The 10,594-nt window shown below is 41.8% G+C and overlaps 1 protein-coding gene across 1 annotated transcript; it reads right to left on the bottom strand.

Annotated features, from left to right (window-relative positions):
- Nucleotides 1–3,065: 3,065 nt before the first annotated feature.
- On the bottom strand, nt 3,066–8,439 carry LOC121920650 (protein mono-ADP-ribosyltransferase PARP14-like). The gene is given in 3 exon segments (XM_042447782.1): nt 3,066–3,194; nt 3,197–4,234; nt 8,368–8,439. Coding segments are annotated over 3 exon segments (1,239 nt in total).
- Nucleotides 8,440–10,594: the final 2,155 nt, after the last annotated feature.

The raw sequence follows: 10,594 nt of genomic DNA, 5'->3' as shown, positions 1-10,594 counted from the left end.
ACTGAAAGAAAAGGCATTGGCTTTTTATATGTCTTCTGGAACAATGTATGTTCTTAATTTATGGTACAGTCTGGGAAATACAGTAGAAGTAATTCCAGCTTTCATTATATAAAGCAAGATTTTAGGAAATGTCATTTTAGATTCTACCCCCACTCCCACCCTTCTCTAATATTAAAAAAAAAAAGCCCAGCCTCCAATTATTCTTCTGAAAGCAAAATCCATTATTTCCTACAATGAAATGTTTTACACTCAATTACTTGATATGCACAGTTTACCTTAAATTTGAGAAGAACAAAAGCAATTTTAAGTAAATTAGATTTCTTATTCCTTTTTTTGCACATTGCTATTACAAATGTCTTCATTGTGACAAGTGAATGAGCTTGTGCTAGTTGCATGAGTATTTTCATTGAACTGCTTGCAATAAGTATAAAGCCGTCTATCAAATGCTAACATTCAGAAAATCATAAATAAATAAACAAATCAGGATTTCAAAGATGAAATAGGATTTAATCAATGCTACTAGAACAAGTGTTCGAACCTTGAAAAATGAAGGCTTTCTCATACTTTTATATATCTCATTTCAGAGAAATGCCCAGACACTGTAAATCTCAAAATAATACAGTACTCAGCAAGGGGCTGTACCTCAGTGGTACAGCTCATGCTTTGCAGGCAGAAGAGATTAGAGCCAGTTATTGGTTTCAGCTAAAGTAGAACCATTGGCTTAATGGAATTTACACAAGTATTGATTTCCAACTTCCCATTTATTCAATAGTTCTACATTAGTTCAAACTAACAATTGGGTCTCCAGCCCAGCATTTATCACCTCCACTTAAAAAGACTATTTAGCTGGTAATGAGCTAGATATTTTCTTGATACCCTGAAGAACTTCTGCCAGTAACAGGAAACAATATTGAGCAAAATAAAATCATGTGGACAGTATTGAGCTATATGGACAGATTTGAGTAACTATGCTGGGCTGCACTGTCTTGTTCCTTAGGAAACAAATTCAGCCATTTAGACATTTGGAGGGCTGGGAGATCATGGCTATAAGAAGGAAAACAGCCATGTTTTGCAGTGGTTTGGGGCAATGGTTTGTTTGTTTGTTTTAAAAAAGTAGCTCTGGGGTATTTCTGGAGGCATGTGAGATGCAAAAATGGTTTACCAGCTATAGCTATAGGCCCAGTACAGACTGCCCAAAATGGTGGTCTGCAGGCCCCCATTTTAACTCCGGATGGTCACTGCAGCCACTAGATCGCATGACATCCCTCTGGAGTTAAAAGAACTTGGGTTTTCCAGGTTCTTTTACTGGCACCCGGGGTTACATCATGAGTGCGGCAATGGGTCATTTGTGATGTAACAGATGCGCTGTGACATGTGGATGCTATGCATCCATTATGTGAAAATGGCAGCGGCCGTGCGGATGGGACGTTGCCATCATGACACACTAGGTTCCGGATCATGTGGTTGCTGTGCGGTCCAGAACCCTAGTATTGCCGCCAACACGCCCCTTTTGGCCCATATGTCTCAGGCCATACTTTCCCTTCATCTCTTACAAGTAGGGTTGCCATCCCCGAGGACCTCCAAACCGGGAAAAATGTAGGACAAGGTTTTAAAATGTAGGACCTTTTTAAAAAAAATTCCTTGCCAGGAAATTAAAAAAAGAAGGTCCTACATTTTCAAACCTTGTCCAAGGCCTCCCTGGGGCCTGGGAGACAGCCTCTCCCAAGCCCCAGGGAGGGCTTGGAGGACTCCGCGATCGCGGAGCCGCCTCCAGGGCCTCGCTGGGGGGGAATCCCAGGGCAGGGCCAAACCAGGGCGGGACCGTGCGGACCTGCCCCAAACCGGGAAAGTCCCGCCCCCAGGCGGGATATGGCAAGCCTACTTACAAGCCTTCCCTGAAAACCCCTATCACTTCCTGTGCAAAAGATTTCAAAGAATGTACTTTCTTGTCCCAATCCTATTTAGCTTCCAAGGGGAGATCAGGTTATGTTCAAACTGATATGGACATATAATAATGAAAAGTTGCTTTGCAAGAAAATTAATTAACATTGGTTAGCTACTTCCACATTCAAGGCAATGGTAGAAGTCACCTGGCAAGTGCTCCAATGGATAGAAAGAGTCCTTCTCTAAGAGGCTAATACACAATTTGAAATGGGCAAAAAGTCTTACAAAATGCAATATCAGTTAATATTTGCTAGTTTTATTATATTTGCAAACAATGGTTCTTACAGAATCCACCTGAAAAACAACTGATCTCTTGGAGAAAGAGCATTCTGAGCTGAGTAAACAATGGAAGTGATATTATAATGCAATGCCATTTTTTAATCCTTACCAAGAATTAGAGAGACAAAGCTATGCAGAGCTCTTTCCCCTTTGCATATTTTTCACCCATTTTGTGTGTATCAGAATAGACATAGGTTTTGTTTTTTGTTATACAAGTGCGCCCATGCCATAAGCGGGCACACTAAACACGGTTTTCAGCTTACGCTGAAGCTGTGCGACAAAAAAATAGAATAATGAACGTTCTGCGAGCATTATATCAACATCATTTGACTCCAGCTGGTGGGTACTGGGAGAAATGCCCATCTCTTGGAGTGGAAAAATTTTCTTTATGACCTGCTAGCCTTTCTAATTCGGAAGATGAGTGGTTTATGAAGGAATCACACTGTTACAGACACAAAACGAGTGGACATTAGGCTATAATGATAATTAAAGACTGAGTGCCAGACAACAATTCAATTAAAGCTTTTAATTTTTAAAAGTGACCATCAAAGACAGTAACAAATTCATCTAAACATTGCTAACTTATGCTGGCAGTGGAACAGAAAACCATCACTATTTATACCCTGGCAGATGCAATCAAATAAATAAATAAATAATAACAATAATGCAACCAAACTGGCCAATACCTTGGTCTGTCAATCTCTGAAAGGCACAGTGGCATCACGGTTGGTAAGAAAGTTCAAGCAATAAAAACTAAACTGGTATGATTGTTTGAAGCACTTTCATTCAGTGTCTGTGTTTTGTTTAGGAAAAAAAGGCAGCCCCTGAGCATTTAAATCCTGTTATTTCCTGAAAGTAATAAGATATTCTGTATAGGCTTGAGCATCAGAAAATATGACAAACATGGATGGATTAGATACACTGTCAGTCATACTATCATACAGGTCAAACCCTCCATTGGTTTTTGGTGGTCAACCATCAGTCCTTGACTTCCAGCACAAAAATTCCCAGTGAGAACCTGAGTGAGGTACATGTATTTTCTACCATTTCTGCCTGGTGTGGAATACGTGTCTTGTGAAGAATAGCTTGAATTTGTGGCAAAATAGGTCCCCTTTTCAATTGCTGTAGCATGCTTTCCAGCATAACTGCAATTAAATCCAGTATGGTTAACTGGGATCAATGTGGAAGCAGGAGTTCCATGGAATAGAATCTTTTCATTGTTTTTGTGGCCATTCTTTTTATCTAGCTCTTTTTTTTTTTAAACTTGGTAGCATTGCCAGAGCAAAGGATTCTGCACCCTTTCAATCTTTTCTATTTTGTAGTTACGGCAACCTTGCTGGAACTTTCTTTCAACATCCTCATATTCTTGTGTTGTGGGTGTCAGCAAAACCAATTTGATATGACTTCCCTTGATATCTTCCCATTGCTTTGGGAGTGCTACTTTATCTTCTATTTTTGCAACATGCCAAAGAGAAATTCTTGAACCTTGGGCATCCAGTGCATGCTGCTGGCTTGGATTCACTCTGTAACGTTTATTCTGTATCATTATTTCAAATTGCCTCCAATGCTGTGCTGCAACTTCTATCTGCATATTGATCAGAGAACCAAAAGCCTTGTATTGCCCATTGTCTTCATACTGCCACTCTACTAGATTGCTGAAAAGATCTGCTTTGGACTGCTCTTCTTTACCATCTTGGACTTTTCTGATTAATTTCTGGATTTCAGTGCTAGCAGTCAAGGCATCTCTGGTTCTGCCATGAACATGTATGGAAGGAGGAGAGGCTTCTAAATCTACCTTAATCTCAATTTTCAGCTTCCTCTGGAGGTCTCCGAGTTGCTTATATTGACTTTCTTCAAAGTATGAAATCCAGTTGCCTGAAAAATTGATTTCATTCTGGTCCTTTAAAACCAGATTTTTCACCCAAGATGCTGCAGCTTCCACATTTTTCTGGCTATCACCACAAATCTGAAAAATGACTAACTCTTTGGTTTTCTCCAGAAGCAAGGTTGGCTGTTTTGTTGTATAATTTTGATTTATAAAGCATAAAATAATGGTTCTTGCAATACATTATGTGATTACAGGACTATTTCATAAAGATGTTTGCTGATGTTTTAACGCCTGGATATTTTTAAAAAATGACAATTTTGTTCAAATTTTGTAATTTTGTTATTCTAGATTCTATGCCACTTGGCCATCTTATTCTTATTTTTATTCTGGTTGCTGCTATGTAAAGCACTGTGTAAACCCTACAGCTCTGTATAAATAAATGTTAATGATAATACTAATACTAATACTAATAATAATACTGATAATGATAACTTATCTATACTTGAAATGGAAGTTGTTTATAAATGCCCCATGCTATATATGATTCTATTCACCCAGTTTACAATTACACCAGCGGAAGCTTTCCACTTTATTTGATGCAAAAGGAGAGAACTCCAATCTGGATTGGGACTTCAGCAAGGGAGTTTGTCAAAGGGACCTCCCCTCCAGGGCCAGATCAGACCACCCCACATCCTTGTTATTTACCGTTTAAAATATACAAAATCATCCACACAGTAACCGAATGAATGTCATCACATTTAGCTTTGTACTTGAGAAGCATATTCTTAGAATGTTGCTATCAAATATTGTGCTGTAAGATCTGCAGTGGAACAGAACAATGTTACTGAAGGCAAATAAATAAGTGGCCTTATATAATACGTCACAATAAAAAGAGGGAACAAGTTAAATAATAGATTGTGTTAAAACCTATGTATGCTCACTCATATTAACATTACCTGCAGGGATCTCTGAAAGCTGTCTCTTCCAAACACAATAACTGGAGACTAAAATGATTACAGAAAGCAGCAGATCAAAAACCTTACCTACAGGAACTGTCAATCTTCCAGTCAGCATATGTTACCAATATCTGAGATGTTTGTTTACCAATATAATACATCCATGTGTGTTGACAGACTTCCCAGAAAAGCTCAAGGGAGTGTCTAGAAAAGAGGTCAACACAATATTTTGATATTGTTTTTCATTAAATCCTTGTAAAGTCGTTTTGGATGATAACAGAGAGAAAAGGTCTGATTTCCCACTGATCTCTGGTGGGGCCAGAAGCCAAAATCTTTTTCATGCATTATACCAGTGTATTATGTTGATGCTACAGCCAATGTGACATAGTGGTTTGAGTGCTGGATTATAACTCTGGAGATCAGGGTTCCGTTTCCTGACCTAGGAAATCCATTGGGGGATCTTGGACTACTCACACTTGCAGCACCAGAAAATCCCCTGGTATGTTCACCTTAAGACCACCATCAGTCTAAACAACTTGAAGGCACCCAACAACAACAACTATGTTAGTGCAGCAGATTATGGCAGGCCATGGGTGCATGGCTGAGAAGGGAATAAAGCCAGTGGAGAAATAGGTTTTTCTGAGCCTTCACCTGCTGGTGCTACACAACACTAAAAAGGGTAAAATTGATCATGTAGTGCACCAACCTTATTTATTTATTTGCCTCAGATGCTGCTGCAAATAACCACACATAACAACAAGTTTGGAAGAAAGGCCACAACTTTATTAGCAAGCAATTGGTAAGGGTTGGCACCAAGCATGTGGTCAGGATCTGCAAAATCAAACGACCCCACGTTTGTCTGATTATCCAAAAACCTGGCACCCACCAGGCGCTTGGGATGACCTAGGGGCTAAGGAACACAACTTGACCGCAAAACATGCCATGCGTTCACATATTCACTAAGCCCCTAGTCACCGGGAGGCGCTCCCGTGTTATGGCCACTCCGTCTGAGCATTGACAGGGGGAATGTGACCCTGTTGGTGCTCTTAGACCTCTCAGTGGCTTTTGATACTATAGATCACAGCATCCTCTTGGACCGCCTGAGGGGGTTAGGTATCGGGGGCACTGCTTTGCAGTGGTTCCGGTCCTTCCTCTCGGGCAGGTCTCAGAGGGTGCTGCTCGGGGACTGTAGCTCCAGTAAGAGGTACCTCACTTGTGGGGTTCCTCAGGGGGCTATTTTGTCCCCGATGTTATTTAACATCTATATGAAGCCGCTGGGTGAGATAATATGGAGTTATGGTGCTGGGTGTTATCAGTACGCTGATGACACCCAAATCTATTTCTCCGTATCTCGTTCGTCGGCCTCGAATTCCGATGGCATCTCTTCTCTCAATGAATGTCTTCAGGCGGTAATGGGCTGGATGAGGAAAAACAGATTGAAACTGAATCCAGACAAGACGGAGGTGCTCATGGTAGCGGCCCCAAAACCAGGAATTGGGTTGCAACCTCCAGTCCTGGATGGGGTCACACTCTCCTCCAGCGACTGTGTTCGCAGTCTGGGGGTGCTCCTTGACTCGTCGCTCCTGATGACAAATCAGGTAAATGCGACGGTCAGGAGTGCCTGTTATCAGCTTCGGCTGATACGCCAGCTGTGCCCTTTTCTGGAAGTAAGGGATCTCGAGACGGTTGTGCACGCGGTGGTAACCTCACGCCTTGACTTCTGTAATGCACTCTACATGGGGCTACCCCTGTGCTTGACTCGGAAATTACAGCTGGTTCAAAACATGGCAGCCGGGCTTGTCTCAGGAACATCTAGGAGGGACCACATTACTCCGGTTTTGAAGTCCCTCCACTGGCTGCCTATCAGCTTCCGGGCCCAGTACAAGGTGTTGGTTATCACCTTTAAAGCCCTAAATGGCTTGGGTCCAAGCTATCTCAGGGACCGCCTCCTCCCGTACAATCCTCCCTGCGCTCTCCGGTCCTCTGGGAGGAACTTACTACAGCCTCTAAAATCTAGGCTTGCGGCGACCTCCCAGAGGGCGTTTTCTGCTGTCGCCCCCAAACTCTGGAACGACCTGCCGGATGAGATCCGTCAGATAACATCATTAGACAGCTTTAAAAAAGCGGTCAAGACGGATCTCTTCCGGCAGGCCTTTCCAGATTAACCATCCCGGCCCAGGTTCCCTGATTTCCTCATTCCTCCCGTGGCCCCATCTTAGTGATGGTGAGGATCAACAGAGGGATATCAGGGTTTTTAGTTTTAGTTTTTAACTGTTGTTTTTATGAATTGATATTGTGTTTTAATATGTTAGACTGTTTAATACTGTCTTAAGGGGGGGAGGGATAAAGTGTTTTTAATTGTCATATTTTATATTTTCCTGTTGTTAACCGCCCGGATTGGTTTGCCAGAGGGCGGTATACAAATAAATATTATTATTATTATATTATTAATGGCCATACGCCTGCCCTATTCGCCCCCGAGTACCTATTGACTCCCAACCAGAGCTCCATAGCCCTAGTACCACACCGTGCAGATCCTGGCCTATGCTGCCGCCCCAAGTTGTGACAAAAACCCACAAAACAGCAGTGGGTGGGCGGGGGAAGCTGCTCCTGTCTTCCTCCCTTCCTAGCTTGGCTCCGCACTGTGTGAAGCCAAGCGCCGACTGGGGAACGGGGCCTGCAGCACGGCCTTATATAGGCCTAAGCCCCGCCCCCCACAACGTGTGCTGCGGAACTCCTCCTCCAAGCCAGCCCAACCAATGGGCTGCCCTGGAGGACCGGAAGCTCTGCACCACTGAGCCAGACTCCCAGAGCGTTGTGGGCTGGAAGGACCACCCCTTCTGCCCCGCGCACCAATAGGGAGCCGGGGCAAGCCCCTGTGCATACTGGGGCTTGTAGTTTTTGCCGCCTCGAGCGGCAAAACGGTCTGCCCGGCTAGCAGGCAACTGTTTTTTATTACACTTATATTTAGCTTTTCCCCCAAAATGGAATCCAACGTGGCTTACAACAGTTAAAAAAAACAATAACAGCTAAAACTTTGATTACATAAGTTGAAATAGAATTAGATAACAGTATTATTCAAAGCATGGTTAAAAGCAATTAAAACACTGAAAACATATTTACAATACAATTTCATTTAAGATTAAAGATTTTTAAAATATACCACACAACACTGCATACACACTACAACTCCATAATTAAAATTCAAAGGCCTGCCAAAATAAGAATGTCTTGCCACAATTTTAATGCACTCTTTCCTTTCTAAGAACATATCATTCAAATGCCCAGAATTAAACATCCAGTACCTCAAGAGAGGGCAAATTGTAGCCCCTAGAATAGGTGTTGTTTGTGGAAACCAACCTGTCCTTTCAAAACCCTGTCAAAAATGAGGTCAACACAGATAATGCCACTTGCTTTGGAACCGAGTTTCATATTGGCCAGCTGCAGTGTTTTTCCCCAAAGTACATTCTTGACATTAAGCAGGCCAGTGAGTAAAAATCTGACAACTTCAGAATTCAGTAGTCTCTCCATACACTATGTTGGGAATTGCCTCTGACAGGATGGCAGCTCATGAGCTCACAATCCAACTGCTTGTCCAAGCTCTGCAACTGTGGCATGATTACAGCAACACCAAAAAGAAGGCAATTTTTGATATCAAATGACATTTTGGGATCACTCCATCCTATGCTAACATTGTAATCAGCAGTCTTATTGTCGCTTCAGCTGGAGTATACATATGTCTCCCCAAGATGCTGTGCCTCTCACGCAGTCCCCTATGATCAAACTTGCAGCAGACAGTGCAATTATATACTGAGAGCAAGAAATGCAATCATATGTTTGAGCCACTGATTAAAAAGTGGGTATTGTTTTTCCAGAAAGGCATCAGCTGCACAGCGTCAGAGTGGATATGGCTGCTTGCCTTTGAAAGGGTCTGATTCAGTTAAATGTAGACATCTTTCTGGAATACTAACTAAGGAAATGAAGCAGAACAGATTTATAGCTCATGTTGCCTTACAGCCAACAACAAAGATATGTACAAACTGTAGGGGATAGTAAAATTGAATGAAAACAGAATCAAAGGACATTCACTTTAAGAAAACATTGAAATGGATGTGCTATTAATGTGTTTTGATTTTCCCCTCCTTTCTGTTTCTGATTTTTGGATTGTCGGTAAGCTTTTTCGGTACCTGCACTTTTCTCACAGCATTGCTTACTCAAGACCTTTCACTGAAAATGTCACTCTCTGCCTAGCTATCCTGGAGCTAGTGCCAATGTCTGAGAAAAGGCACCGATTCCTGCCTTTGTCATTTGTGGTATTGCCTGGAACAGGTTGCTTCATCTTACTGCATGACAGGACTTGCCAGCAGTCTAATTCAGGGAGCGTGGCCAGGTTTTCAAAACAGCAATAAGGGACAGTAAATTTTCATGCTGTGCTGTATTGACCATAACAAAGTAACTATTAACAAGTTTATGTTCTATCTAAATACCAAATGAAAAGTTAACCTGGGTTTTTTTGGGCTATGTGGCCATGTTCTAGAAGAGTTTATTCCTGATGTTTCACCAGCATCTGTGGCTGGCATCTTCAGAGAATGCTGTCCTGGAAGAGAGTGGGTATGTATATACTGTGTGATCCTGGGTAGGGAGGAGTGATCATGTTAATCCTGGGCATAAAATGCTATTTGAAAACACTGAAATTCTGGACCATGCCAACAACTATCAGGTCAGAATGCACAGGGAAGCCATCGAAATCCACAAACACTTGGATAACTTCAACAGAAAAGAAGAAACCCTTAAAGTGAACAAAGTTTTGCTACCAGTCCTGCAAAACAGCAAAATCAAGAATCAGCAAATGCAAATGAGAAACCACCCAGGGTCAGGGGCTTCCCCACATATAATAATATTTAATAATAATAATATTTATTTATTTATATCCTGTCTCTCCTTCTATTGGATCTACTAATTAAGCAGATGTTAATCCTCTTTGCATATCCTCCCACCCTGAGACCTGACATCAACAACAGAACAATACACAAATTAACATGGAAATTACTCCCCCTATCCAGGGTCACACAGTGTGTGTGTGTGTGTGTGTGTGTGTGTGTGTGTGTGTGTATGTGTATATATATATATATATATATATATATATATATATATATACACCCACTCTCTTCCAGGACAACATTCTCTGAAGATGCCAGCCACAGTTGCTGGCAAAACATCAGGAATAAACTCTTCTACAACATGGCCACATAGCCCCCAAACCCCACAAAAAACAATGTCAATACTTTCACATTTCCAAATAGTGAGTGTTGTAGTAAATTAGCTGTGATTAATTAAAAATTAATTAGTGATGGAGTGACCTCCCGTCTCTAGTCCCAGCTTCTGCCAACCAAGCAGTTTCATAGCATATAGAATGTAAGTAGATATATAGGTACAGCTTTGGTGGGAAGGTAACAGTGTTCTGTGCATCATGTTGGCCATATGAACATGGATTCTCTGGCAATGCTGGCTGTCTTGGTTTAGTAAAGGAGATGAGCACCACCTTTTACAGTCGGACACAACTGGACAATCATGTCAAAGGAAAACT

Source organism: Sceloporus undulatus, chromosome 2, assembly GCF_019175285.1.
Source record: "Sceloporus undulatus isolate JIND9_A2432 ecotype Alabama chromosome 2, SceUnd_v1.1, whole genome shotgun sequence".
In the NCBI taxonomy this organism is placed as follows: domain Eukaryota; kingdom Metazoa; phylum Chordata; class Lepidosauria; order Squamata; family Phrynosomatidae; genus Sceloporus; species Sceloporus undulatus.
This window is presented reverse-complemented; position numbering and strand designations above follow the sequence as displayed.